Raw genomic sequence first — 27,231 nt, 5'->3', positions numbered from 1 at the left:
CCCGTTTCCACGCGGTCAGGGTGGCGTAACCCCTTAACTCTCTTAGTCTTCAAAATAATTTTTTAATATTTAATATTAATTCTTTTTAAACTCCATATACCCTCTCTATCTCTCTCTTAACTGAGCCCCTGGAAAACTGAATGACTGCTGATGCTGCAGGTGGGAGCGGCAGTCAAAGAGCGGGGCGAGAGCCAGCCAAAGAGAGAACACTAGCATGAGTGCAGCAGTTAAATCAGTGACTAATGAGCTTAGGCAACGTTGCGAAATAAACAAAACAAAACATGCATCTTGGGGCAGGCCCTGTTCGTCGTAAAAATAAATAAATTGTTGCTGTTGCCAGGAAAACAAAAAAGCAACAACAACACATATAGCAATAAAAGTCAATAAGAAAAGCAAAAGCAACGCGACAGTAAGTGCAACAACAACAAGAGCCACAACTCACGTGGCATGGTGCGTGACTTGACCCACAAATTCGCTCGCCGCCGGCACCCGCAGCACCCCCACACACGCACATGGCAAGCCCAGAGCCCAGGCCGGAGTCTCATCATGCCACCAAACCCCCCTTTTGGCAGTGGCCCCCACTTCCAGAGGCAGAGAGTTTCAGAGGCCAGGCAGCTGCGTATTCTAGGGATTCCCTTAACCCAACTATGGTTCAAGGGTAGATATTTATGCAGCAAGAAAGCTTAGTTTTTTTTTTTAATATAATATTTAAGCAAGCAATTAATAGGTTTTTTTAAATTTAAACATAAATAATTTTTATTAGTTTTAAATATGTTTGCCCAGTTAAGGGTTAATATCAGAAAACGATTGCCAATTGCCGATGGTGGAGAGCGATAGAACTGCAGAGCCCCCGAAGCTGGGCTACGAAGAGAAAATGCGAGTCCCCCCCTGTTGGGGCATGCGAAGCTCGGCGTTCTCTCGAGTGCACATGAGAGGTCTCATGCTCGTTTTCATTTTCATTTTCATTTCCATGCGACTGCAGGCCAGTATTCACGCGAATTTCCAGCAAGTAGGTCGACAAAAGCGGTCGAGAGAACAAAATATATAGATACCCACACTTATCAAGGCCTACTTACAAAAAATAATTCAACTAAACTACATACATTATTTTTTTGTGAAACAAAAAGGATTAATAAAGGATAACTCCTGGAAGAATTGGAAAAGCTTGGAGTGACACACACACACACATATAAAGTGAGATATAAAGAGAAAGAGAAAGAGAGAGAGTGCAAGTGGGTGATACTGTCACGTTGCTTCAATAAAACAGCAACAGTTGCCTTCAGACGGCGTGAGAGCCAGAGAGCGAGAACCGCATTATCATATTGCAAAAACAAAAAAAAAAACAACAACAAAAGTGTAAAAAATCAGAAAACAAAACAATCTCGTGGCCCCAACAACTTACATAAACAACAACGTTCGTAACGGGTATATAGTGCTTATTAATAAGTGCCGGTCGGTCGCCAGAGCGAGAAAAAGAAAACCCATACACTCATCCATACACACACACACACACATATGCATACAGACAGAGACAGAGAGAAAAACAATAACACACCGAAGTCCGAACCGGAGAGCACGTTGCAAAAAATAAATATAAAAATAAATAAAAAAAAAACAAAGTAATCGCAGCGTAAACAAAGCCGGGCATTAGATGTACACCTGGAATGTTTCGATTTCGGTTTAATTTTAGACTCGCTCAATATTACGCATACGCAGCGTTGCACCAGATGCTATTCATTTCACCATTCACATGGCTTTTAAATTAGAGACCATAAGGATTTCACAATTTCCAAAACAGAATATTTAGTTTGTATTGATAGTATGGTTTCTAAGGCTTGAATATTTTGAATATTACTTATACGCCTAGTTGGTTAGTCACATTGTTGGCCGTTTGCTGCCTCGTAAGCACTTTTGGTCACACTAATTATTGGAAAGGCGTAATTACTGTCTGCTAATGAAAGTACCATTACATGACAGTGCCTAACCGTCTGCCCGTCTGCCTTATCCAACAATCCTTGTCCTTGTGACGTAGATCCCAGCGTGTAATCCAATCCTGTCCACACTCTGGCGGGGTTATGACCTTTTTTTTCGACTCCTGGCGACCTCTACATAAATGTCGCATTTTGTGGCTGGCCCTGGCCATCATCTCAAGTGCCGAAAAGTGCTGATTATGCATCAGACTTTGTTGCATCCATCCTGGGGGATTATGTTATGTCTCAGATTCCGATTTTAGCCAACGAATCTGGTTCTTTGTTGCATAATCCGTCTTATTATTTTGCATTGTATTTGTTTTGGTTTTCTGTTATGTAAGCATTATTCTGGCATTCTTGCGGCGAATTTTTATGTAATTAAGGGGAACTCATCCCACACGTGAATGTTTTGGGGGAAATGTGAGAAGCTCGATTAGCAAATAGTGCTGGGATATTTGAATTACGTAAATTCCGAGACTTTTAGCCATAATCAGCATAAATATTAAAAGGAATTAAATTAATTATTAATTTTAATGTATCTTTTTTTTAATTTTAAATCCAAATTGGTTTATCTGGGCCAATTTAGATAAGATATCTGTCCATCTATCTATGCTTCTGGTTATCGCTCTATCCAACTATCTTTCTATCTAACCACACTGCAGTGTGTGTGTATCTGTGAGACCCACTTTGTGGCTGTATTTGTGAACGCCTGTTGCTGCACGTGAATGCAACTGATTGGGTCTCTCTCTCTCTCTTGGGTCGCCTCCTGTGGGTTGCGTGTCTGCCTCTAATTATTCTGCCGCTGACGCAGTTGCCATTATGGCATTGTGCCACCAATCAGGTGTTAATCAAGGTGTCGGCCATCCATAACCATTATGATCTGTGCGATTCGAGTGTTTATGCCACTCGAAATTCGATGCCCATTGTTATTGGAAGGGGGTGGGGTGTGGGTGTGGGTGTGAGGGGTTTCTTGGTAATGGTATTTAATGGCGTGAAATTCAAGCAAAGGTGTTAGATCAAATGTCTATATCGTGTGTCTATAGAAAGATAATAACAAATCAGTGGGGATCTTTTGGCCGTTTTTTTGGAACTCAAATCTTTCGAAATTCTTTTCAAATATTTTTCAGAATGGCAACGTTTTAAATGGCCTTGCTCATTGACCTTCTTAGAACCGAATTCACTAAACTATCCTTGGGTATGTTTCTCCATACGCGTCTGCGAGTCTAACCTGAAATTTGAGATTAAAATATCACAGGTCCTTAAACATATTCTTAACTAATAAAAATTTAATATTGTATTTGATTGCAGGATCATCCCAATATATAAATATTACCGCTACGATTGGAAGTTCAGAGAACTTGAATACAATGGAGGGCGGCGAGTCGACGGAATCGAATCACAACACCAAGGTGTCCGATTCGGCATATTCGAACAGCTGCAGCAACAGTCAGTCGCAGCGCAGGTGAGTTGAACAAGAACAGACAAGAATAGTTAGAGATGGGCTAAGAGTATTAAGGACAGACAAGAATAGTTAGGGATGGACTTAGCCTATTAATCGAAATTAATCGAAGCTAATAATCGGTTCTATTTAATGGCTTCTGGGTAAGGGATACTACCTTTTTAAAGACCTTTTCATCCATGGATTTAAAACCAAGTCATTAATTAGGGAGCCCATTCTTCTCTTACTAAGCCTCTTACACTTAATTTCTTAGTATTAAAAATAAAACTATTATTTTCCACTACAGTGGCAGCTCCAAATCCCGTCTCAGTGGAAGCCATTCGTCGGGCAGCAGCGGCTATGGGGGAAAACCCTCCACGCAAGCGTCCAGCAACGATATGATCATAAAGCGCAACAAGGACAAGTCCCGCAAGAAGAAGAAGACCAAGGCCCAGACTCTGACACAGACCCAGGCCCAGGAACAGAGCCGGACCAGCATATCCCAAACCGGAACAAGCTCCTCGAAAGGCCGGACAGTCGGGCAGCAGTCAGAGGAGGGAATCGCAACCACATCCAGCTGCAGTGACCCGCAGATGCGTACAGATCCAGACCAGAAGCCGGGAGCTCGTCCCAGCAAGCTGGAGGAACGTCTTGGTGCCGGGGAGGAGGAGGAGGAGGAGGTAGAGGTATCGGGCTCTGAGGAGGAGGCCGAGGGCGAGGAGTGCGAGGGCCGGGAATCAAAGTCGGAGCCAGCACAGACCTTCCCCACACCCTCACCCATGTCGGTGACCACCCTGCCCACATCCCTGATCGGCGGCATTGGTGGCAACAGCTGCCACGTCGGAGTATCCGGCACAGACTCGGGCATCGGAGGTGGCGGCAAGTCGGAGAAGACCTGTGAGTCCGCCCCGGGAAAGCTGGAGACCGTGGCCGGAGTGGGAGGAGCAGCCGCAGCTGCCAGGGCCGAGCGCGTCAAGGAGGAAAGCTTCTGCTGCGTCATCTCCATGCACGATGGCATCGTCCTGTACACCACGCCCAGCATCACCGACGTCCTGGGCTTTCCGCGCGACATGTGGCTGGGTCGCTCCTTCATCGACTTTGTTCACCATAAGGATCGCGCCACCTTCGCCAGCCAGATAACCACTGGCATTCCCATCGCCGAATCTCGGGGCAGCACCCCCAAGGACGCCAGGAGCACATTCTGTGTGATGCTGCGTCGCTACCGTGGCCTCAACTCTGGAGGATTCGGAGTGATCGGACGCTCCGTCAGCTACGAACCCTTCCGCCTGGGACTCACTTTCCGGGAGGCACCCGAGGAGGCCAGGCCGGACAACTACATGGTCTCCAACGGCACCAACATGCTCCTCGTCATCTGTGCCACGCCCATCAAGAGTAGCTATCGTGGTGAGTCCTTCTTTGAAGTCCATCCTCTTCCATCTTTACTCTTTCTTGAATTCCAGTTCCCGACGAGATCCTCTCGCAAAAGAGCCCCAAGTTCGCCATCCGGCACACGGCCACTGGCATCATCTCCCACGTGGACAGCGCGGCGGTGAGCGCCCTGGGGTATCTGCCGCAGGACCTTATCGGCCGCAGCATCATGGACTTTTACCATCACGAGGATCTGGCCGTCATGAAGGAGACCTACGAGACGGTGATGAAGAAGGGCCAGACCGCCGGAGCCTCCTTCTGCAGCAAGCCGTACCGCTTCCTGATCCAAAACGGATGCTACGTCCTCCTCGAAACAGAGTGGACCAGCTTCGTGAATCCCTGGTCGCGCAAGCTGGAGTTTGTGGTCGGCCATCATAGAGTTTTCCAGGGTGAGTCCTTGTTCAGGAAGGTTTGGAGTCTTCAAGTTTAGAACGTCCTTTTCTTTCAGGACCCAAGCAGTGTAATGTTTTCGAAACAGCTCCCATCTGCAAGCTAAAAATCTCAGAGGAGGCCCAGGGCCGGAATGCCAGAATCAAGGAGGATATTGTCAAGCTACTGGCGGAGACTGTGTCTCGTCCTTCGGACACGGTCAAGCAGGAGGTGTCTCGTCGCTGCCAGGCCCTGGCCAGCTTCATGGAAACCCTGATGGACGAGGTGTCGCGGGCGGATCTCAAGCTGGAGCTGCCGCACGAGAACGAGCTGACCGTCTCGGAGCGGGACAGCGTGATGCTGGGCGAGATCTCGCCACACCATGACTACTACGACAGTAAGAGTTCCACGGAGACGCCGCCGAGCTACAACCAGTTGAACTACAACGAGAACCTGTTGCGCTTCTTCAACAGCAAGCCCGTGACCGCGCCCCAGGAGTTCGATCCGCCAAAGGTCGCCGCAGCCTCCGGCGCCCACGAGTCGCCCTATGCGGATGCCCATCGCAGCAACCTGAGCCCGGTGCACGGATTCGGCTTCGAGGGAAGCGGCGGCAGCGGCTCGTCCGGCAACTTCACCACCGGCAGCAATGTCCACATGAGCAGTGTGACCAATACGAGCAATGCGGGAACCGGAGGAACAGGAACCAATACAGGCACCAACACCGGAACAGGTACCGGGACAGGAACTGGGACGGGCACAGGCACGGGAACAGGGACGGGAACTGGAACGGGAGTCGGGACAGGGACAGGAACGGCGACGAATGAAACAGCTGGTCCGAGCACCACCACAACCACGGCGACCAGGAGCACCACCACAGCCACCGCCGCCTCGCCGCCCGTTACCCTCACGGAGTCCTTGCTGAACAAGCACAACGACGAGATGGAGAAGTTCATGCTGAAGAAGCATCGGGAGTCGCGCGGCAGGTCCGGAGACAAGTCGAAGAAGTCGGCCAACGAATCCTCCACCCTCAAGATGCTGGAGTACAGTGGGCCGGGACACGGGATCAAACGCGGTGGCTCCCACTCCTGGGAGGGCGAGGCAAACAAGCCGAAGCAGCAGCTGACCCTGAGCAGTGTCGGCGTGGGCGTGGGCATGGGCATGGATACGCCCAAGGCAGTGCCCGGAAACAGTGCAGGAGTTGGACCCGGAGGCGCCGGCGTGGCGGGAGGAGGACTAGGCGGCGGTGGAGGTGGCATCTCCGTGGGAACAGGCACAACTGGAATAGGAGCCGGAGTCAATCCCGGGAATGGCTCCGTGGGCAGCTCCACGCCCGGACCCTCCGCCTCGCAGTACCAGACGACCAGCATGTCCTGCACCCAGAACATTAATCTCTGGCCACCGTTCTCCGTGGGGATCACCACGCCGGTTCACTCCACCCACACGGCCATGGCCCAGAGCAGCTTCTCCTCGGCAGCCGGACTGTTCCCCACCTTCTACTACATACCGGCTGCCTCGCTCCCGCCCTCCGCTGGATCCAAGCAGCAGCATCCCCACCAGCACGGCCACACCCACACGCATCCCCATTCGAATCCCCACAAGAGCGTGGACCAGCCGAGCACCTCGCAGCAGGCGGCGGCAGCAGCTGCGGCCACCATGCCGCTCCAGTACATGGCCGGAGTGATGTATCCGCATCCCTCGCTCTTCTACACCCACCCGGCGGCGGCGGCAGCGGCCACTGCGATGATGTACCAGCCGATGCCGTTCCCCGGAATGGCCAATGCCCTCCCCATTCCCCAGGAGCCGGTGAACGGAGGCAATGCAGGGCAGGGCGGTGGCTTCGGAAAGAGCGTTTTCTCGGTGAGTATTGAGGATTGCCCATTGCTTATCCTAATCTTCTAATCCTCCTCCTCTGCAGCCTCAACAAGTGGTGGGGCCGCCACAAGCCTCGACCACCAAGGGACCCATGCCCGGAGCCTTCCACTCGATCACACCCAGCCAGAGATCCGCCTCGCAGGCCACCTCCGTGAAGGCAGAGCCGGGCTCGAATGTGGCTCCCTCCGAGTCCTCGAAGAAGGAAGTTCCAGACTCGCCCATTCCCTCCGTCATGGGTGACTACACCTCGGACCAGCCCTGCAGCAGCAATCCCACCAACACCAAGGTAAGGATGACCCTCCTCTGATTATTCCTCTCCTCTATTTCAATTCCGAAATCCTCCTCCAGAAATACACCGACAGCAATGGGAATAGCGATGACATGGATGGCTCCAGCTTCTCCTCCTTCTACTCTTCGTTTATCAAGACCACGGATGGATCGGAGAGCCCGCCGGACAACGACAAGGATGCCAAGCACCGCAAGATAAAGGTAAGTGGTTGCCGGAAAAGGGAGTCCCATATCTGACTAATCGAGTACCGGAAAGCAGAGCATCAATTCATCGGATAGCAAGATCATGGAGCACCCGGAGGGTGACCAGACCCAGCACGGAGACGGATAGCTAAACCCGCGGGTGCTGCTGACCGATGTACACAACCGGGTGCACAATGTGACCGATGTGGAACCCTAGGCGATCCCCACTGATCCCGCAAGCAGACACCTAAAACACCAAGGGATCACAACAAAGTGTGAGTATCCTTTTATATTTCTTTGGTTATCCAATCCAATAATATAATATCCGTAATGTCATGTAGTTACCCAACCGTACAAACAAATTCCACACTATAGACTGGACTAGAGGGACGACAGTGTCCCTCAGCAATTATCCTTCAAGAATCACCACAAAGGAAAGAAAAAAACAGCCTCAAAACATTAAAATTTGAAGTTCTCAAAACAATAATAGAATAATTTTAAGTTTTTTTTTTTTTAATTAATAACTTTATTTATTCAGAATAAAAACAAAAACTTCAAATTCAACTTTTGCAATGATTATTTTATTAATTTTAAACTTTAATGGTTTAATATTTTGTAAGAGATTACTCATCTTCGAAGAATTCATCGTAAGGTATATCGTTCCACAGTCCTTGTAGGATATTTTTAAAGGATCTGCCGCAGGCCACGTTGAAGGCCGGCTGGACATCGGCGGCGAGGGCATCCCACTCCTGGTTGAGGACCTTGAGAGTGCTCTCGCGGAGCTCCACGTTGTCGTTGAACAAGTTGCTCATATTGAAGCTACCGCTGGGGGGTGGAAAGGGTTTGGGGTTTAGTGGCGTCCCAGAAAAGTATGCTATGTTTTTTTTGAAAGAGAACTTACTTCCTCAGCTTGGTGGTGATTCTAAAGTCCGTAACATTTAGATAGGTATGACCATCCGACCGCTTGACAGGCTCAACCAGTATCCTCGACTTGGAATGGACATCCGAGAGCTTGATGACCGCAGTTCCTGTGCTGACAATCGGCAGGATGAGCAGCTTGCCGTCCACATCGTACTTGGCACGCACCTCCAGATCCGAGGCCTGCATGAGCACGGTGATCTTTAGGGGCTTGGTCAGGTCCTTGCTGAAGCCCTTGATGCCCTTCACCTTCACCGACTGGGCGAAGTTGTACAGCTTGGAGTCGGACAAGGTGAGCTTGAATTGCAGCGAGTCCGAGTGACCGCCGCTTTCGATTCGCATGGTACCCAGCTCCAAGGGGTCCATGCTCGCCACTTGTCTCTCTGGGATTCCGTTCTTGAAAGCCTTGAAGAAGATGTTGGCCTGATCCACGACACAGGCTTCATCCTGCCACTTGCATCGCTTCATGGAAGAGGCTATGGAGGTTAGGGAAGTAATGAGGAACTCATCTCCTTCGGGTTTTCCAATAGAGTTATACTTACGAAGACCCACTGAAGCCTGTACCAGGTCGGTCACCAGAGACAGACCCACCAGAAGATATATCCATCCGACTAAGTGCATTTTTTTCGAGATTTACGATTTCCGGGTCGTGTTTTCCGTATTCCGACGATCAACAACTGATTAACGATAGCACGGGGCCGGGCCTATTTATCCATCCTCCGATGCTCCGAGTGTTCTGGTTGGATTAACGACGACTCTCTAACGAAGTGTCGATCGAGCCAGCCCGATCGTCCCGGTCGTACCGGCATGACACCTAGTTAGCTTTGAAGGGGGATTTTTTTGTATATAATTATTTTTGGATTTTTCATTGAATTTGAATTAAAAGTAAATCGAATTTATGGAAAACTACTGAAACTACTAAAGTTTTAACATTACATTATATTTATATGCAATTATGCGTTGGGTGACATATCGGTATCACATCGGTATGTCATCGGGACTGGATCGGCCGAGTGGGATGATGAAAGCCCCAAGCCAGCACCCGTCTCGAACGGGTTCTCCGCAGCGAACTCTCGCACTATCTCGTCACCTGGCTTGGGATAAATATTTACATTTGATATTTGAATGCAGTGAACTCTGGATACATAGTTTAACCCCCGGAATTCATCAAAAGCTCAATAAATAAGAAGTACTTCCAGGGCTTGCACTTAAAAAAAAAATATAGAAAATAAAAAAAGATCTTAAGAACCTCTAGGGTGATCAGGTGACGGGGTAACTGGGTCACTAAGATGAGTGTTTCTACTCCAATAATTGACAGTTTCAAGTTCTAGGTCATCACCTCCAGTTCGGGATCAAGCTGTTGATCCCCTGAGGGTATCCAAGGGGTACATAAGCTAAACCTTGATCTTGATTCATCATTTAAAACAAGTACAATAATATTTATTGTTTTGTATAATTAACAATATTATCCAAATACAGAAATATATAATATTTTGAAAAGATATCATCTAGGTGTGTGACCCAGTGTCGGCAGTGTAGTATCCGTTAGATTGTTAGACATCCCCTTGGATCGGCCCAGACCTGGAGACTTATTAGTATTTCAGCGAGGCAATTAAATGAATGAACACCGTCTCGGAGTCTCAGATTTAAAAAGGTAAACAACTTTATTTACATTCAACGAACATGAACCAGGGGCACCATGGGGCACGCAGGTGAGCGAACACTCAACTGGGAACACGTAGTGGCGACGATGACAACGGTTCTGGTGATGGCGGACGTGGGGACAGTGGCGATTAATGATGAATAATGATGTGTCTCAGGCTCCGGCTCAAGCTTTCGGTTTGTCCGTGTCGGTGCTGCCCAGGTTTTTCAGTGATTGCTCAAACTCCACAGAGTCCACTTGACGCCTGCCGATCTCGTGGGGCGGCGGTCCAATCAGTTCCACGACCTCGTCATAGTCTAGGGTTTCCTTCTCCAGCAGAGCCTCGGCCAGCTGAAAGGGAAAGAGACGGGGTGAGTATGTATGTATGAACGATAGAGCGATAATACGTCCAACAATAGTAGTGGAGTTCGATATACTGGGTATAACCGGTATAACTAATTCAGATCAGATGTAATGCTGCACATGCTAATGGTAACAAGTGCCATAAATTACAAAATTTAAATAAAACGGAATATAACTAGATACCGTTTCCACATTTCTAGAGGAAAACACTGCAAACAAAGCACTCACCTTTTCCAGTTTATCGCGATTTTCTGTGAGAATTAACTCTGTTGCCTGATAGGCGCTGGCCACCGTATGGCGCGCCTCGTTATCTATCATGCTCTCCATGGCCCTCGAGAAGGGCTTCTTGCCGCCACCGGCTCCCAGCGAGCCACCATTCTCCGACTCGTCAGCATCCCGTACGTAGATGGGACCCAGGCTCGAATTCATGCCAAATTTTTTGATCTGCGCATACGCAATCTTGGTAACCTTTTCCAGATCGTTCTGAGCACCAGTGGTGATGCGGTTAAAGATCAGATTCTCCGCCGCCCGGCCCCCCAGGGCCATGCACATCTTGTCGAAGAGCTCCTCCTTGCTGTACAGATGCTGTTCGCTGGGCGTGTACTGGGCAAAGCCCAGAGCCAGACTTGTCCGCGGAACAATGGTCACCTTCAGCAAGATGTCAGAGTTGGGCAGCATCCAGCCAACTAGCGCGTGTCCGGACTCATGGTACGCAATCACCTTCCGCTCGGTCAAGGAAAGAGCATGCGATCGCTTCTCTGTGCCACCTGGAACATACCATTTGGTAAGTCATGAAACGTAGAAGCTACCACATGGTCACCTACCAACCAGCCGCTCAACGGCATACTCCAGATTTTTGCTGCTCACTTCCTTCTGGGTGTTGCGGGCGGCGTGAAGAGCTGCCTCATTGCATACATTAGCAATATCTGCTCCAGAGAATCCCGGGGTAAGGCGTGCCAAACGCTGGGAAAAGGTGTGTGGCGCTTGTTCCAACTTAACTGTAGACAGATGCTTCTCGAAGATCTCCTTGCGCTCCTGCAGGGTGGGCAGGTCGATGAGGATGTGTCTGTCGAAGCGCCCAGGTCTCAATAGAGCCTAAATGGGAGAACATGATGTGTATTCCAAGGAATAAAAGCCTTAAAACGGCTTACCTTGTCCAAAATATCAGCACGATTCGTGCTGGCCAGCATGAGGACTCCCTCCTTGGTGGCCATGCCGTCCATCTCGACCAGCAGCTGGTTCAGCGTCTGCTCCGATTCGCCGGAGCTGCCCTGGCCCATGCTTTCGGTCCCTGATCGTTGACGTCCAATGGCGTCGATTTCGTCAATGTAGATAATACAGGGCGCCCGTTTCTTGCCCTCCTTGAAGAGATCCCGAACTCGGGCCGCCCCCAGACCTCCAATCATCTCAATAAACTCCGAGCCGTTCATGCTCAAGAACGGTACTTGGGCCTCGGTGGCAACCGCCTTGGCCAGGAGCGTCTTTCCGCAGCCAGGCGGACCTAGAAGCAGGGCACCACGTGGGACTTTGGCTCCCAGACGCTGGTACTTCTCTGGGGACTTCAGATAGTCCACAAACTCCTTCACCTCCTGCTTGGCTTCGCTCAAGCCAGCAACATCACGGAAGAGAACACCCCGTCCTCCGTCAAAGGGATCCACTAGCGTGAACTTGGCACGGCCCATTTGGTTCTAATTGGAAAGGTATGGGATAAGTCATTTTACAAAAATTGAAGACCCAAATGGTCTGCTTACGAAGGAGTCCATGCTGAGGGGGCTCTTCATGCTCTTCATGCGGGTGGCTATGGACATCAGCAGGGCACAGATGAGCAGTAGCATGAGAATGCGGCCAGTAGTGTCTGTCTGGCGGTCGTAGGTCACTGGAACGCCATCGGTAATGCCCAGCCGCTTTTCAACTTCTCGCAGCTTCTCCTCGAACTTGTTGGCATCGGCCACCGCCATGTGGAAGATGTTAGAGGTCACCTTTCGGCCCTTAATCACAGCCCCTTCGTGCAGAATAATGGTAACCATTTCCATGTCTGGACGAATGATCAGTTCCTTAACCTCGCCCACTGCTAGCATGTGGTGAACGAATTCGTTCCAGGACACATAGCGTGTGGAGCCCTGGAAGGTGGCAAAATGTTTTAATCATTGTTTCTGACCTCCTACTTACAGAACATTTACCTCGGGTCGCTCAGAGCGCGGAGTTATAAGCAAGGAGAAGAAGGCCACAAACATGTAGATGGTGAAGAGCCACAGAACGGCTTTGGTTAGGACAGACCTCATCTTTTCTTCATTCTCGTTATTGTTCTTATTGGGATCTTCACCGTCACTGCTACTGCTGCTGGGGTCGGAACTGGAGCTTGCGGTGCTGGGGGACTGTTCCCCTGCATCTTTGCTGCTTTTTTCCTTATTGTCTGACGCTTCCTTTTCGGGTTGCTTCTCGACCGCTTCCTCCTTGGACTTTGCCTTGTCTGAAGACTCTTTGGCTCCGTCTTTGGACGATTTACCCGAGTTGGAGCTCATGCAGCGTAGATGCATATGTCGCACCTCTTGCGGCGTTAGCTGCAGGGATCTGGCTATCACGCCCACTATTGCCTTATACTCTGCCTGCAGCTGACGAATCTGTGGGTGAACCCATTGGATGTCTGCCTTTAGAATATGTGTCCCAATTGGCTTACCTGTCGCCGGCTGAGCGGCAGAAACGAGAGCTCCCCCCTACTGGTTACTGGAGGCGGACAAGTCTCTGATGCGCTTCGAATCTGGGCCATCTGTTGGCGGCCACGCTGCAGCACTTGCCGCACATGCCGCAGCCCCTTCAACATATTTGGTGTTTCCGATTCCCTTGCCGGCGAATAGCCTCCGAAATCCGCTACGAATACGTAACTTAGGGTTCTTTGCTTGAAATTGCGGCGGCGGCGCAGCGTTGCCGGATGGTCACAAATCAGCTGTTTTGGTTTTTAGTTTTCCCAAATATATATTTTTTTGTTCAGCAGTCGAATTTTTAATTACAATTCAATTTTGTATTGTTTTCTAAATGAACGCAAAGCCTGCGCCGGTGCAAAGTTTTAAAATCTACCAATTAAATCTATTTTTTTGTGAAATGTTGCAGCCCTTCGATCGGAGACTATCGGTTAGTGGTGGGTAAGAAACCCGCTAAGCTTTTTTTCAAAACCAAAATTTTTCTAAAATAAAATACGTTATTTTCAGAAGATTCGTCTATCCACTGAGCTTAAGCCGCGTTCAGCTGTCCTGTTGGAGTGGAAAGTGCTGTCGGAGATCACCGGATGCTCACCAACCACCAGGTCCAAAGGAAAAAGGTAAGAAATAAACACTTTTTAATTTTAAAATACAATCGTTTCTTTGACTAACAAACTTTTTTTGCCGCAGCCCAAGCGGTGATTTTGGAACGCCGCTCTCTGGAGCTACTTTAGCGTTCTATCCCTCCGGATACAAATATTACTTCCTACTACAATATATAATAATAATGTCACTGAATTGAGTAGCTAATTTGTTAAAAGTTGTTCTGTTCATTGAATAATGGCATTCATGACCGCACCGCGCTCAGTAATTGTTGTTAACGGGTCCGTCGAAGGGGCCCATGCTCTCGCCAAAGTCCTGCATCTCCTCCTCCGCATTTTCCTCCAGCTCGTCGCCCAGATTATCCTGCTCCGGGCAGTTTCGACAACGGCTTTCGTTTACACCGTAGTTTATGCACGTAGATCCCACGCATTCGCAGCAGCCATCGTGGAACCATCTAAATTAGAGACAAATATTTATATTATGACAAAGTCCAGACATCTGGGAAGGATTATGGGACTACCTCGTGCTGCTGGCGCCTGTGGATTTGCAGCTGTGCCGACATTTGTTCCACGAAACGCACTGATTCAGATATATAACCGTGCAGTTTACTGTCACTATGTTGTTTCGCTCCTGGATAGCCTCATCCAGGTTCTTGTCATTAGTTCCTAAATGGAGACAAGGGTTAGAAAAAGGATCTCAAGAGCTCGCTAGTTTCCTACTTACTTAGGAAATAATTGCCATCCTTTTCCAGTTTGGGACCTTTCAAGTACTTGTCAAAGTCCACTTGAAACGTGAAGACATCCCAATTGTAACCGTAGTTGTCATTTTCGTCCAAAGTGGCAACGGCATTGAAGAGTTCCGGAACTCCATCGAATTCCTCCACGTGCGACTTCTTCGAAAGCGAATTACGCGTGTCATTGGGCTTTGGGCAGAGTTCTAGGATAACAAAATAAATAACCATTATTGATTTATCGACAATTGTTTACTTAAGTAATGATACATTCTGGGCCAGTGATCCACAGAAGCAAGGGGCAGCACTATGTGAACTGTGCCAAATGTTTGTTTACATTTTTTGAAAATTTGTTTTCTCAGTAATCATAAAATGTCAGGCAATCGGGGGACTTTTGTTTATATTCTTTGGAATGATGTTAACAAGATTCTAAAACGTCACCATTTAAGATTGGTTTATTGAACCTGGTTTTAGGTTCTGGTTTTAGAAATGAAAAGAGAGATCTTTCTCTATGTGGCTAGCCAAGCTTAAGTTAAATAAGCCCAGTTTGTAATGTAAGGGTTAAAGTCAAGGGCCGTTTAAGCCTGCTATCGATAGCCGATAACTAGTTGGCACATCACAAACTCCCCCCTCCACCTACACACACACACATACCCAACCAAAACGAGATGGAATACATTTGACAACAACAAAAACAAAGCCCCATCACATCATCACCACAGCTATGGGCACCATATATTATTCATTCCGGGGGCCACCCCACCACCCACTTGCAGTGCCTTCCGTTGAGGGAGGGGGGATGTTAGGGGAAGAGGGATGAAGATCGCTTACCCACACAACTGCAGCATTCCTCGTAGTTCTTGCCCAGGCACTTGAGGCACTCCTTGCAGCAGGAACAGTTCTTTAGCTCGCACTTGCAGCTCTGGGTGAGCATGCACTTGGAGACGATGGAGGCGCAGACGACCTCATTGCAGGACTCGACGGTGCCATAGAGAAAGACCAGTCCCAGGACCAGGAAGGCACTCAACGTCACTGAGCGCCAAATTTCCATGGTGGCGGATATGCGGGGGCAGAGCAGGCGATTGGAATGTTCAGATACTATATAGCCTCTTAGCTATATATCTGCAGCCAATTTGTACAAAACAAAACAAATGGGAGGGCACAGGCACACACGACGCACTCACCACTAAAAACTCTTGTAAATGTTTTTTTTTTCTATATTCTTTCTATATTTTCTTTTTTTTTATTTTTATTGGCCTATGAATATTTATACATATATATATATATTACGATCGGGCGATCGATCAAAGCAACGACAACAACAACTGGCGAACACTAGCGATCGGATCGGAGCGGATGCTGCCGCGTCTCGATGTTTTTGTTGCTATTGGTAGGGCATAACTGTCGTCGTCGCTCCAAGCCAAGTTAACAGGCTAGACAACACGTCCACCAATACAGTGGTACTTAAGCCCGAACACACACGGAAATCCGAAGCGCAGGAGTGAAAGAGAGAAGACAACAAAATAACAAAAAAACAAAATACAAAAAAAAAAACAACAAAATGAAACAGTGTCTTAGACGTAAACACGTTACGAAGCTGTGTGTCGCGTCAAAGATTGTTGACAATTCCGGTACGCGATCGATCGAATCTTAGAATCGGGGTGGATCGTTGGATCGCTCGCTGGATCGGTAGATCGGTGGATCGGTGGATCGGGATCGAGCGCACGCGTACGTTAACTGATCAACTCTCGAATAGGGGAGCCACAACAGTGGGCAATACGCACACATACATACGAAGGCATGAAGATCAAATGGCTAGAGATGGCCAGAGCTGTTTGCCTAGCGGCGCAGAAAGTCTTCAAAATATATACCTTTCTTCCATTTGGCTAAGATTATTGGAATTTGATCATATTATTTTTAAGATACAATATTAGAGATACAAAATGTTAAGATTTAGATACATTTATCGGATACACCCATTCCTAGCTCGCATAACTCCTCCCTGTAACAGTCTGGCAGCACTGGCTACGACACAACAACAATATACCCAGACGTAAACATTAGAATGCAAAAGTAACATTTCCGAAATGTTTATGTTCCGGAACTGTGCGGTTCTGCTGGTGATTGGCTCAGCCTGCTGCTTCATCTTTGGCCTGTTCAACCTGCACGCGGAGGTGGAGCCAAATGCCTGCCGAATGACTTATATGTTCGGCGCACCCATGTATGCGGTAAGTTCTCCAAGGAGGTTTCTGCTTAAAAATCTCAATTTTATCTTGACTTTCAGAGGGTGCAAGTCGAGGGTGGAGACCATTACCCCAATTATGGACTATATTATTACTACGAAGGCGTAAAACAGCCACTGGACCCTCTGAAAAGTCGGATGACGGGTGCGCCGGTTATTTTTGTGCCCGGAAATGCCGGCTCCTACAAGCAAGTGCGTTCCTTGGGTTCTGTGGCTCTGCGTAAGGGACGGGACAACGATGCAGGCATCCACCTGGACTACTACACCATCGACTACGACGAGGAGCTGTCCGCCCTGTACGGCGGCTACCTCCCACGCCAGCAGAACTTCCTCAAGCTCTGTATTCGCACGATTCTGTCGATCTACGAGGGACGTGCGGATAAGCCGAGCATCGTACTGATTGGACACTCCATGGGCGGCAAGCTTGCCCAGTCAGTGCTTACCGATCCGGAGATTGGCCAGCACATAAACACAATCATCAGCATCTCCACGCCGCTAGATCAGCCAGTGCTGAATCTAGACTCGGAATTGGAGGCCTTCTACTGGCAAACGGACACGGCGCTGGATAAGGTGCGTACCGCCACCGTGCCCACAAGCACCACCAATGTGTGCGATAGCCTGCACCAGAAGCCGCCAAGCGTCCAGCGAATGGCCAACCAGGAGAGCTCGGCGCGACTGGACAACGTGCTGCTGATTTCCACTGGCGGTGGCAACAGGGATCTTCTGGTTCGTCCTGGCCTGACAAGCTCCCGCTTCAACGATCTGCATGCCATGACCTCGGCCATTCCGCGCGTAAGTCTCAGCTGTGATCACCTGTCCGCCGTGTGGTGCCTGCAGTTCATGCAGGCCATCAACCGCTTCCTCTTCCGCATGGCTCACCTGCGCGATGATCGCTCCTCGGTGGTTTTTGGCACCAACAAGCAGCGCAATCTGCAGTCGGCCCTGCACAGCTTTGTGGTGAGTATACAGGACCCTCCGAAATGCATATTCTAATCCGATCCTTTAGAAACCACGCAGGCGCCAGCAAAGCTATAGCCGGCTGGGCTTCAATAGCGGTAGTTGGCACGAGGAGCGCCGCCTAGTCATCAACAAGTACTTTGCCAATGGCCTTAAGGGCACCTACTTGGAGCTAATTAGCCTGCACCGTCAGGAGCGCTACAAAAAGATGGCCATAGAGGCCCTCAACGTGGATGATGCCGACTGGCTCTTTGGCTGCTCGGCGGAGAAACACGATGGGACGGGCCACCTCTACTGGTAAGTGATTGGACTGGAGCCCAATCCGCAATCTGTAAGCCCTATCCTTGCAGCGATAAAGTCACCTCACTGATGCATCTCGTCCAACGACTGCCCAACGAAGACCGGGATCCGCGAAGCGTGGCTATTCTGGATTTGCACAATCTACGTCGGACCTACCTGGAGTGGACGCATGTGGTGGTCCGACTGCCGCCTGGCAATCGTCGCATTGGATACAACCTAGACATCTATGATCCAAAGGATCGTATAATGGACATAAAGATGCCCCGCTGGTACACAATGGCAAAGTTGCCCTTGGTGAACGAGACGCTGCAGGGCACACTACACCTCCGACTGCGTATCTCCGGGCTGCTGGATCCGTATCAGAGTCTACGGATAAACGTGGAGCCATTGCAGTGCCTACAGCCGGAGTACCGTGTCACGGCTCGGCTGTGTGTCCCTTGGGCTGCCGGATTCGAGCGATTCCAGATACTCAAGTAAGTACACTCCCATACCGGAAGCTCCTGGATCTAATCCTGACTCTCCCAACAGGTCTGCCGATCAGAAGCCGCAGCTCTTCGCTAATGTGCCCACCCTGGTGCCGAGGCATTACAATACCACGCTGAATCCCGTAACCCTCGACCTGTATCTGGACCCCATTTGTCGGTATCGCATTAGGTAGGTTGTTTCTTTCTAATCTGTATGTCTGCCTCGCTCTAATTGGTGTCTCCACAGCTATGAGTACTCCTATACCTCGGCCTTATCTCGTCTGGTGCTGGAGTTCTATGGCTGGCTTCCGGCTCACTTTGCCTGCGTGCTGCTTATTGTGCTGCGCAAGCAGGTGGAGACCTTCCACGAGGTGGGCACCTTCCGGAGCCTACGTCCCTACGTTGGGTACTTGCAGTATACTTCCCTCTTCGTAGTCACAGGTAAGTGGTAGTAGAATAGATCACATCCTCATCGTTGTAAGTATCTGCAAGAGGTACCCCTTAAAAATGACCCATTTCCGGGACCCCCCATTTTGCTCCCTTCCGATGATCATAACTTTTACAATTTTAATCCGATCTGGAAAAGGTATATCTTTCTATGATCAGGACTACGAGTAGCTTAATCCCTCATTTAAAACCTTTCAATTGGATGGTTTTCATTTTTTTCGAATTTTTCCAAGGGGTACCCCTTAAAAATGACCCATTTTTGGGACCCCCCATTTTGCTCCCTACAATCTATGATTTTCTCTCTTTCTTGGCAGCCTGCCGCCTGCTGAAAAAGCTTATCCTCACCAGCGGCTTCTTGCCAGAGCCTGAGCCTCTAGACTACAGCATCAATGTGTCCATCATCATCCACTGTGCCGCGATAGCCCTGTCGCTGATAGCCACCCTGGCCACTTGGCTGGCCCTGACGCTCTACGGGAACGCCTTCTACCGACTGGCCCTGCGCCTCACCACCCTTTCCCAGACCACCTCCAATGTGATCGTCTCGATTGTCACCCACTTGCCCATCACGTACGGCGTCCTGACAATCGCTACAGCCATGGGAACCTGCAGCGGAGTGGGTCTGCTCCTGGCATTCATCTTCTACTTCCTGATGCTGTCGAATGCCTACAAGGATTACCTGGAGGACTTCTTGTGGCAGAAGGCGGCCAACCTGGTGAAGGGTAAACTCAAACCCTCAGCTCCAGTTAAGGCTGTTAAGCCAGAAGACGCTTCCAGTGAGGAGGAGGAGGGCCAAGAGGATAAGAACCTGATTGCGGCCAATGAAGATGAAGCGGAGGAGGAGGAACCGGAGCCATGTGTCGGCCTGCAGAACTTCTCCTTCCATGTCACCCTGCTGCTGATGCTGCTCATACAGCTCCTACTGAATGCTCCGACTACCTTGGCCTGGCTGCGCAGTCGACAGTGAGTATAGATCTTGTCTTATATAGATCCAGTCTGGAACTAATGTTCTTTCTACACCTTTAGTCATGGAATTGTTCTGCCCGATCCGGGCTTGTATCCCAGTATTGTGGTCTTGGCTTCCCTTAGCCTGCTCCTCCAGCTGCGAGCACCACAGAAATGGTTTGTTTGGAGCAGACTTTTCTAGGCAATCCTTTGTAATAAATTCCATTTGCAGTGCCGGCTACTGGGTGCTGTCCATTGTCTTCTACTTCCTCGCCGGCGTGGTTCTACTGTACTGTCAGGCGGCCGTCTACCGGATCAACTTTGTCTTTGCAGGAGCCTTTGCCCTGCTGGCCGCCCACCAAACTCTCTGGATGTTGATACGCCGCCTGTCCTAAGAGCCTTCTTTCACCTTCTTGGATTTGTTTGTTTATTTCTGTATTAGTTGATGTTTGTTTAGACCGAGTGTGGGCATTGCGTAAGTGATCTTAATCGGTCCTAGCGGGAAGTCCAAACGACGACGGAGCCGGACTAGGCGTAGTCGCTGTGGCGCATTACATAGTAAATTGTTTTTACGCCTGCCGCCGGCTATTTTGGACATCCCTGGACTGCTATAGCCATCGGGTGGCTGCGGCACGTCAATCTCCATTTGGGGGCAATGTGTGAAAATGTCCATAAATGTCAGCCACTGTCGGTTCGTTACACTCTATGCCCCAGACTCGGTACTTTCTTTTAGCCAAAGACATAATCGTAGAAGTTTTCAGTGTAGGCTTTCTAGATTAGCATATTTTTGTATTCCCATTAACTTAAGTCACCACTGATTGTATATTTTGTAAAATATTTGTTATCATTGTTTACACTTTACTAACTGATTTTATTTTTTGTCCAAGTCATGCGGTAGTACTGCCTCCCTGTGAAATAGCATATAGCCTTAAACGAACCCAACTGCCACTAGTAACAATCAGTACTTCTTTGTTTTGGATAGTCCTTTTGACTTTTGACTAGTCCTAACCACTTTTTTTTATATACTTTTTTACCTTGCGTATAGAAATAAAGCAATAAAATATCCCCGATTTGTTGGCCAGTGTACTTGCAAGGCAGAGGAACGCGTAAATAATTTGAAATTCATCGAGTACGTGCCAATTTCGCCCACAAGGAGACCGGGACTGGCTGCACCACCCAGCTGGGATCCAGTTTCGATCCATCAACCGGCCCATCAACTTAATGTCTCATTTGGCGGCGTGTGGCATGTGTCGCTTGCGGCTGTCGCTTGCGGCTGTCGCTTGCGGCAGACGTGGATCTGGATATCGAGTCACTGGGTGAGGCAGCTACAACACCCCCGGGAGCTGTATTTGGGAGCGATGTTTACCTAGTCAGTAGCCAAACATGCCTGTCCCCCCGATAAGGACATTAAATATTGCACACCCATGTGCATTTAGATTATACACATATTCATAATGGATTCCATTCGCGACCAGATCGGCCGTCCAATTTGGCGTTTGTGGTGATATAAGCAAATGGCGATTCGATGTCGGCCTGCCGAAATAAATTTCCTTTAATTTGACATTTAATCCCTGCCGATATAAATCAAAGGAGAGACGGCTTTCAACGAAGTGCCGAAAGATTTTCCGCCACAAATCAGTTAATTAATAAGGATTGGTTATGTAAAATCAACTGATAAGAGATTGTAATGGAGTGTGAAGTGTTTTCATGGATCCAGTCGGGTTTTTTGATGGAAACTAGGTTAGCTGGAATTTCTAAAGATTTTTAAGATGGGCTTTTAATCATTTATTTATGTTATATGACCCCAAACATGGGTAGTAGTACATGGGTTTCTAATCTCTGGTATCTGATTGAAATCATAGATCTGAAACTATAGATCTGATAACTATAGATCTTGAGTTATAGATTTGAAATTTGGATCTTTGAAAAGATCGTAAACTAAAGATATTAATGTATAGATCTGAAAACCATAGATTTAAACTATAGATTTTAAAATATAGATCTTAAACCATAGATCATCCTAAACCTGTGTATCTCGATCTATAAGATCTTAAACTATAGATCTGATAACTATAGATCTTGAGTTATAGATTTGAAATTATAGATCTTAAACTACAGATAATAATCTATAGATCGACTATCGATTCGAATCTATGGATCTGAAAAGTATAGATCTGAACTATAGACTATAAAATATAGATCTTAAACCATAGATCAACTATAATGGTTCAACAACTATAGATCTTAATCTATAAGATCTTAAGCTATAGATCTGAAAACTATAGATTTAAACTATAGATTTTAAAATATAGATCTTAAACTATAGATTATCCTAAACCTGTATATCTGAATCTATAAGATCCTAAACTATAGATCTTAAACTAACAGATAACAGATCTTAGATTATAGATCTTTAACTAAAAATATTAAACTATAGATCTTAAATCATAAATCAACTATTATTGCTCTGAAACTATAGATCTGCATCTATAAGGTCTAAAACTATAGATCTGGAAATTATTGATCTTAAACAACAGACCTGAGACTATGTTAGTTTAAGCTTCAAAGTATAGATCCGAAACTAAGGACTATCCATTTGAATCTATAGATCTTAAATTATAGATCTTTAACTAAAAGTCTTAAACTATAGATCTTAAATTATATATCTTTAAATCTTAAATCATAGATCAACTATTATAGCTCTGAAACTATAGATCTGTATCTATAAGATCTAAAACTATTGATCAATGAACCTAAAACTTTAAAACCAAAACTTAATCCTTTCCCACTTCCTGATAGCCCATCTCCTCATATCATTCCCTCCTTCCCACAAAGTCATAAAACCATGAATATTTTAGTTTGTTAAAATATTTTATTTTCAAGTTAAACACATAGTAAAAAAAAAAAAACAAATCCGACTTGTTAACAATACATGGCATTCCACATACACCTGCTCATATACATAACTATAACTTTGTACAGATCGAGCTTAGAGCTTGAAGTAGTATTAACGACTTGGAGGATAAATGAAGGACTTCGACCCACAGGGACTCTCACTGCCAGTAGGCGTTCACCAGCTGCACGGGACCCGGAAGATTGGCCATCGGATACTGGGGAGGAGCCGACATCACATCCAGGCTGGAGGCGAGAGAGAAATTATCAAAGGATTAAGATGCTGCAACAGAAATACCCACCGCATGGAGTCCGTGTCGCGGTAGTAGCGAGGTCTGGGAGCCACATAGTTGCCCGATGCAAAGCTGCGAGGATTGGCCACCGGAAAACGGATGGCGGACGGGGCGCGTCCTCCGATCCTTGCCCTGGCCCGCGAACGACCGGAACGGGCAGTGGCAGCTGCTGCTCCGGCTGCCGCTGCTCCTCCACCACCTGCTGCGGCTGCGGCTCCGGCAGCTGCTACTCCGCCTCCGCCCAGATTGTTCAGAGCAATGCCTCCGCCGATGCCCAAGCCGGCCAGGCCCAAGTTACCGAGTCCTCCGGGCGCTGCGCCGGGACCCGGCTGCTGCCACATGGCCGCCAGCTGGATGGGCACGAGAGCGGGCAGAGAAACGGTGACCGGGACACCGGGCGGCGGGCCAAGTGGTGGTGCCGGAGCAGCTGGTGCCTCTGGCTCGGGCTCATCCTCGTCCTCCTCTGGCGGTGGTGGTGGTGGTGGCGGAGCCGGTGTAGTCTCTGGCTCTGGTTCTTCCTCCGGCTCGGGAGCCGGCGTTGTGGGCCTTTCCACATCCTTCCAGGCGGAGAGCAGAGCCAGTAGCTCGTCCTTGGTCACGTGCGGACTGGAGGAGGGCGGCAGGTGACCGAAGCCGAAGCTGGGACCGCTCCAGGGTCCGTGGATCGGACCGATGGCATGGGGCGGCGGACCGAAGAGCGACCGCTGTGGTCGTGGCGGTGCGGGACCGTGAAGGAACTGGCCGCTGGCCACGTGCAGGAACAGGAGCAGGAGGCAGTGGATGCTACTCGGATAACCAGCCATCGTTAGCGAAGCGCGATTTGTATCTGTGGGATTAAGAGGCTGGACTGTCTCTTATATATGCCTGGGATCTGGGTTAACAATTGGCTGAGGCTCTGGAACTGGAACCGGCCTGGACTACAGTGCAGCAGGCCGGAAGCATCTGGTTCGGGACTTGCCGAAGCGCTTGAGGATCCTCATGGCGGGGGGGAGTCTCCATCGGCATTGGCATTTGGTTAACTGGTTCAATCCCATACCCATACCCATTCCCATTCCAACTCGAACTCCAACTCCAATTTCGAATACGAATCGCTATTTACGCATTTCAGTTAGTGGCTAGGAAGCGTGAACCATTTATGGTTGGCATTGCATCACATGGACACCGCCACTATCTATGCACTGGATGACCGGACCAGACCAGACCAGGTCGAAGCCAAGCCAAATGAAAATGAAAACGAAAACGATGTGAAAAGTGAAAAACCGCGGGCAGATGAAAACTGGTTATCCTCCAATCCAATCCAATCCTATTCGATCACGGTGTGTATAGCACATGGTGCATGCTTTATGGGGTATCTGCGAAGAAAGAAAGACATCCCAATCCAATCCAATCCAATCCGATCCAAAGATGTGTGTTAACGTTTTTTTTTTGTTTGTTATCTGCCGACAAACGATGGCAAGCTGGAATCTATGCCAAACCAACATTGCGTATGAGTGATGCATTTTACCATTTAATTCAATTATGAAAACAAAACACATCCATCCACAGCTAGTACTGGCTTTTATTCATTCAGGAAACATGTCGTCAAGGGGTATGTAGTATTCATTTAATCAAAAGTTTCCACCGAGCAGGTCCAAGACTTTTTGTCCTCGTGGAACTGGATGAGCACCAGTTCATAGGTGGCCACAGTCCCGGCCATCTGCAATCAAATCCAGCACTTTAGACCCGAAGGATCTCCAAACTATAACCTTAATTACCGCCAGAAAGAGTCGCCGGGTCACATTGAAGAACTTGGCGCCGGTGAGGGCCACCTTATCGCTGGCCAGTTCGGCGGCGAAGCGGGTAACCTCCGGCTGATGATACGCCTCCGAGGGGATCAGTCGCAGGAGCTGCAGCGGCTCCCTGGCCTGGTCGTTGATGGCGGAAACCAGAAGCAGGACCATGGACGACCTACTCAGGAGGAAGCAGAGTGAGTAGTAGAAGTAGACGGCATGAGCGGAGGAGGGCATGGTGCTGGAGGATAAACAAATATTGAAACTCAATTAATCCTTCAGGAATTCGTACTCACTTGATACTCTTGAGGAGCTGCAGACATATGAAGTAGAGGTTACTGCCAAAGGAGATCAGCATAATGCCCGATATGGCATCGTCCACCTCCCGTATGAGCTCCACAATGGATCGATAGAGAGTCCGGGACCAGGTCCAATACTCCTCGGGCATTGGCTGCCAAATGTTGACCATAAAGTGGCAGGATATGGAGGTTTCTTTTTTTTAGAACTCACGTGTCCCACATTGGTCTTCAGACTCCGATTCAGCCTGGCCAGCATCTCGCTGAGGCCCATGCCGATGATCATCAGGAAAATGTCCATGTAGCTCCAGCCGAAGGTGAGCAGGACGTTCTGGAGCTTCCCCAGCCAGCCCAGCCAGTTGGAGTAGGCGAAGACCTCGAAGAGATGCAGGCTGGTGCCGCGCAGATACGATTCCACAGGATCCTTTCGCCGCGGACAGAAGTCGTAGTACACCACGGAAATGATGCTCAGCAGGTGCTCCACTAGAAAGGCTCAAGGAGTTAGTACCTGGCTCGTGCATATCGCGTAAGGTTACCCAACTGAGTGAGAGGGCCAGCAGGAGGAAGGCCACCATGCGGATCCGGCGGGCAGGATGGGATCTCTCCAAGTGGCAGCCGTAGCGAGGCAGGCGCTTCTCCACCGCCGCCCAGTGCCGCATAAGTCCGGGCCAGAGATTGGCCAGGTTCAGGAAATGCCATGAAGCTATCAGTATGCTCACATGGAAAACAATGGGTTCTAAGGATGGCCAATCCACACAAGAAAGGATATTAAAGCTCTCCGTTAGGGATATGGAATCGGACTCACCCACACTGCGTACATCCAGGCCACCGTGTGACACCTTCCGAATGCTGAACATCAGATCCAGGGTGGTGGAGCACAAGTAGAGGCAACTGTACCAGAACCGCCAGCTCTTCCGGGTGAAGTGCAGGCTGCGGACCGAGGAGCCGCCGATTCCGAGGACCGGCATCAGGCAGAAACATTGGGCCACCGTCAGTACCGGAGCTACTGCCTCGTGGAAGCTGCCTTTGTGGATGAAACTCTTCCGGGTACCCCGTTCCTGACCAACTGCAAAAGGACAAAGGGTGAGTTACAGAATATTAGAATTATAGATATAACCCACCTCTCCACTGGACATTGCTTCTCTTTATCTGGAGCAGCCACTTCCTGGCGTGGCTTTTCCACCGAAGCATCCAGCGTTTCGAGCGAGTCCTTTCGCCTGCGATTGGCATTCCGTTGGGGGCTTAGTCCTTGAATGAGCCGAGGGCTCCAGGACAGGCGTCGGGTAATGACATTTTAATTGTGCAGCAAATTGCAATAAAACATGCAAATTGCAGCGGAAACAAAATCAATATCAGAACCCAAAAAAAAAAAAACTCAAATATTAAATTAAAATCGGGCAGGAGGACACAAGAGTCCAAGGATAATGGAAATTATTCATTGATAAAATAAAAAAAAAAATTACAAGCTCCAATAAAAATGAAAAAAGTTAATAATTTTAATCAAATAAGCAAATAAGAACCTCAAATGAGGATTCGATTGGTACATTCGAGAACCAAGAGTGGCATTAAACAAACAAATAAATATTAAAAAAAATAAATCATAGGCTCTGAAAAAAAAAATATTTAAAGAATATAAAAGACAAATTATATATTAAAAAACGGTAAAAAATATATATAATATAGAAGAAACCATGAAGACCTTGCGACGGTCCTGATTATGGTAACCGAGCAACCAACAGATCTAAAACTATTGATTTATAAAATAAAATAATACAAAAAAAAACGGGAAAAAGAAACTCAAGACAAATTATATATTAAAACACGGGAATCCAGTAAAAAATATATATAATATAGAAGAAACCATGAAGACCTCCAATAAAAATGAAAAAAAGTTAATAATTTTAATCAAATAAGCAAATAAGAACCTCAAATGAGGATTCGATTGGTACATTCGAGAACCAAGAATGGCATTAAACAAACAAATAAATATTTAAAAAAAAAATAAATAAATCATAGGCTCTGAAGAAAAAATATTTCAAGAATATAAAAGACAAATTATATATTAAAAAACGGGAATCCAGTAAAAAATATATATGGTAGCCGAGCAACCAACGGATCTAAAACTATTG

General features: G+C 48.1%; 7 protein-coding genes across 9 annotated transcripts; 2 read left to right on the top strand and 5 right to left on the bottom strand.

The window, feature by feature from the left end:
* The first annotated feature begins 989 nt into the window (after positions 1 to 989).
* per (period circadian regulator) lies at positions 990 to 8,112 on the top strand. Of its 3 annotated transcripts, XM_017239554.3 has the most exons (10): positions 990 to 1,194; positions 3,098 to 3,165; positions 3,279 to 3,432; positions 3,716 to 4,812; positions 4,869 to 5,225; positions 5,285 to 7,062; positions 7,121 to 7,363; positions 7,426 to 7,566; positions 7,625 to 7,823; positions 7,890 to 8,112. In XM_017239554.3, the coding sequence occupies exons 2-9, from the start codon at positions 3,114 to 3,116 to the stop codon at positions 7,694 to 7,696; spliced, it is 3,894 nt and encodes a 1,297-aa protein (XP_017095043.2). In that variant the 5' UTR covers positions 990 to 1,194; positions 3,098 to 3,113; the 3' UTR covers positions 7,697 to 7,823; positions 7,890 to 8,112. The 3 variants fall into 3 exon arrangements, with proteins under 3 accessions (XP_017095043.2, XP_017095045.2, XP_070136074.1); XM_017239556.3 differs by lacking the exon at positions 3,098 to 3,165; XM_070279973.1 differs by lacking the exon at positions 3,098 to 3,165 and having other exon boundaries at positions 990 to 1,425.
* Positions 8,108 to 9,162, bottom strand: dyw (daywake). The gene is made up of 3 exons (XM_017239581.3): positions 9,009 to 9,162; positions 8,450 to 8,942; positions 8,108 to 8,373 (listed from the first exon to the last, which is right to left on the bottom strand). The coding sequence occupies exons 1-3, from the start codon at positions 9,085 to 9,087 to the stop codon at positions 8,172 to 8,174; spliced, it is 774 nt and encodes a 257-aa protein (XP_017095070.2). The 5' UTR covers positions 9,088 to 9,162; the 3' UTR covers positions 8,108 to 8,171.
* A 944-nt stretch (positions 9,163 to 10,106) lies between these two features.
* Spg7 (SPG7 matrix AAA peptidase subunit, paraplegin) lies at positions 10,107 to 13,518 on the bottom strand. The gene is made up of 7 exons (XM_017239580.3): positions 13,149 to 13,518; positions 12,652 to 13,092; positions 12,223 to 12,591; positions 11,623 to 12,159; positions 11,296 to 11,566; positions 10,700 to 11,238; positions 10,107 to 10,459 (listed from the first exon to the last, which is right to left on the bottom strand). The coding sequence occupies exons 1-7, from the start codon at positions 13,290 to 13,292 to the stop codon at positions 10,295 to 10,297; spliced, it is 2,466 nt and encodes an 821-aa protein (XP_017095069.1). The 5' UTR covers positions 13,293 to 13,518; the 3' UTR covers positions 10,107 to 10,294.
* A 270-nt stretch (positions 13,519 to 13,788) lies between these two features.
* On the bottom strand, positions 13,789 to 16,261 carry cv (twisted gastrulation BMP signaling modulator crossveinless). Its single transcript, XM_017239582.3, has 4 exons — positions 15,332 to 16,261; positions 14,494 to 14,706; positions 14,291 to 14,435; positions 13,789 to 14,224 (listed from the first exon to the last, which is right to left on the bottom strand). The coding sequence occupies exons 1-4, from the start codon at positions 15,549 to 15,551 to the stop codon at positions 14,032 to 14,034; spliced, it is 771 nt and encodes a 256-aa protein (XP_017095071.1). The 5' UTR covers positions 15,552 to 16,261; the 3' UTR covers positions 13,789 to 14,031.
* A 176-nt stretch (positions 16,262 to 16,437) lies between these two features.
* PGAP1 (GPI inositol-deacylase) lies at positions 16,438 to 20,922 on the top strand. Its single transcript, XM_017239579.3, has 9 exons — positions 16,438 to 16,728; positions 16,785 to 17,699; positions 17,749 to 17,996; positions 18,050 to 18,472; positions 18,528 to 18,653; positions 18,711 to 18,904; positions 19,225 to 19,870; positions 19,934 to 20,029; positions 20,085 to 20,922. The coding sequence occupies exons 1-9, from the start codon at positions 16,588 to 16,590 to the stop codon at positions 20,245 to 20,247; spliced, it is 2,952 nt and encodes a 983-aa protein (XP_017095068.2). The 5' UTR covers positions 16,438 to 16,587; the 3' UTR covers positions 20,248 to 20,922.
* Positions 20,923 to 22,773: 1,851 nt separating this feature from the next.
* On the bottom strand, positions 22,774 to 23,888 carry LOC108124034 (ESX-1 secretion-associated protein EspK). Its single transcript, XM_017239515.3, has 2 exons — positions 23,047 to 23,888; positions 22,774 to 22,990 (listed from the first exon to the last, which is right to left on the bottom strand). Exons 1-2 carry the CDS (start codon positions 23,838 to 23,840, stop codon positions 22,906 to 22,908), a joined length of 879 nt encoding a protein of 292 aa, XP_017095004.2. The 5' UTR covers positions 23,841 to 23,888; the 3' UTR covers positions 22,774 to 22,905.
* A 699-nt stretch (positions 23,889 to 24,587) lies between these two features.
* On the bottom strand, positions 24,588 to 26,664 carry Gr5a (Gustatory receptor 5a). The gene is made up of 7 exons (XM_043210054.2): positions 26,224 to 26,664; positions 25,908 to 26,168; positions 25,644 to 25,838; positions 25,317 to 25,585; positions 25,103 to 25,257; positions 24,792 to 25,047; positions 24,588 to 24,733 (listed from the first exon to the last, which is right to left on the bottom strand). The coding sequence occupies exons 1-7, from the start codon at positions 26,330 to 26,332 to the stop codon at positions 24,641 to 24,643; spliced, it is 1,338 nt and encodes a 445-aa protein (XP_043065989.2). The 5' UTR covers positions 26,333 to 26,664; the 3' UTR covers positions 24,588 to 24,640.
* Between the last annotated feature and the right edge of the window lie 567 nt (positions 26,665 to 27,231).

The sequence above is a fragment of the Drosophila bipectinata genome, chromosome XL (assembly GCF_030179905.1).
Source record: "Drosophila bipectinata strain 14024-0381.07 chromosome XL, DbipHiC1v2, whole genome shotgun sequence".
Taxonomy (NCBI): Eukaryota; Metazoa; Arthropoda; class Insecta; order Diptera; family Drosophilidae; genus Drosophila; species Drosophila bipectinata.
The sequence above is the reverse complement of the archived record's forward strand: the minus strand, read 5'-3'. Positions and strand labels throughout refer to the sequence as shown.

Excerpts from the sequence above, each read along its gene's own strand:
- per (XM_017239554.3), top strand. The coding sequence starts at position 3,114 with ATGGCCTTGCTCATTGACCTTCTTAGAACCGAATTCACTAAACTATCC. Across the intron at positions 5,226-5,284 it reads CCATCATAGAGTTTTCCAGG|GACCCAAGCAGTGTAATGTT; the intron begins GTGAGTCCTTGT and ends CTTTTCTTTCAG. Across the intron at positions 7,364-7,425 it reads GCAATCCCACCAACACCAAG|AAATACACCGACAGCAATGG; the intron begins GTAAGGATGACC and ends ATCCTCCTCCAG.
- dyw (XM_017239581.3), bottom strand. The coding sequence starts at position 9,087 with ATGCACTTAGTCGGATGGATATATCTTCTGGTGGGTCTGTCTCTGGTG. Across the intron at positions 8,943-9,008 it reads ACAGGCTTCAGTGGGTCTTC|CCTCTTCCATGAAGCGATGC; the intron begins GTAAGTATAACT and ends TAACCTCCATAG. Across the intron at positions 8,374-8,449 it reads ATCACCACCAAGCTGAGGAA|CGGTAGCTTCAATATGAGCA; the intron begins GTAAGTTCTCTT and ends TCCACCCCCCAG.
- Spg7 (XM_017239580.3), bottom strand. The coding sequence starts at position 13,292 with ATGTTGAAGGGGCTGCGGCATGTGCGGCAAGTGCTGCAGCGTGGCCGC. Across the intron at positions 11,567-11,622 it reads GTGCTGATATTTTGGACAAG|GCTCTATTGAGACCTGGGCG; the intron begins GTAAGCCGTTTT and ends TCTCCCATTTAG. Across the intron at positions 10,460-10,699 it reads ATCGCGATAAACTGGAAAAG|CTGGCCGAGGCTCTGCTGGA; the intron begins GTGAGTGCTTTG and ends TTTCCCTTTCAG.
- cv (XM_017239582.3), bottom strand. The coding sequence starts at position 15,551 with ATGGAAATTTGGCGCTCAGTGACGTTGAGTGCCTTCCTGGTCCTGGGA. Across the intron at positions 14,436-14,493 it reads GGATGGCAATTATTTCCTAA|GAACTAATGACAAGAACCTG; the intron begins GTAAGTAGGAAA and ends GTCTCCATTTAG. Across the intron at positions 14,225-14,290 it reads ACAGGCGCCAGCAGCACGAG|ATGGTTCCACGATGGCTGCT; the intron begins GTAGTCCCATAA and ends TCTCTAATTTAG.
- PGAP1 (XM_017239579.3), top strand. The coding sequence starts at position 16,588 with ATGTTTATGTTCCGGAACTGTGCGGTTCTGCTGGTGATTGGCTCAGCC. Across the intron at positions 16,729-16,784 it reads TCGGCGCACCCATGTATGCG|AGGGTGCAAGTCGAGGGTGG; the intron begins GTAAGTTCTCCA and ends CTTGACTTTCAG. Across the intron at positions 18,654-18,710 it reads ATTTGTCGGTATCGCATTAG|CTATGAGTACTCCTATACCT; the intron begins GTAGGTTGTTTC and ends GTGTCTCCACAG.
- LOC108124034 (XM_017239515.3), bottom strand. The coding sequence starts at position 23,840 with ATGGCTGGTTATCCGAGTAGCATCCACTGCCTCCTGCTCCTGTTCCTG. Across the intron at positions 22,991-23,046 it reads CGCGACACGGACTCCATGCG|CCTGGATGTGATGTCGGCTC; the intron begins GTGGGTATTTCT and ends TCTCGCCTCCAG.
- Gr5a (XM_043210054.2), bottom strand. The coding sequence starts at position 26,332 with ATGCCAATCGCAGGCGAAAGGACTCGCTCGAAACGCTGGATGCTTCGG. Across the intron at positions 26,169-26,223 it reads AAGCAATGTCCAGTGGAGAG|TTGGTCAGGAACGGGGTACC; the intron begins GTGGGTTATATC and ends GTCCTTTTGCAG. Across the intron at positions 25,586-25,643 it reads CCTGCTGGCCCTCTCACTCA|TGGAGCACCTGCTGAGCATC; the intron begins GTTGGGTAACCT and ends GAGCCTTTCTAG.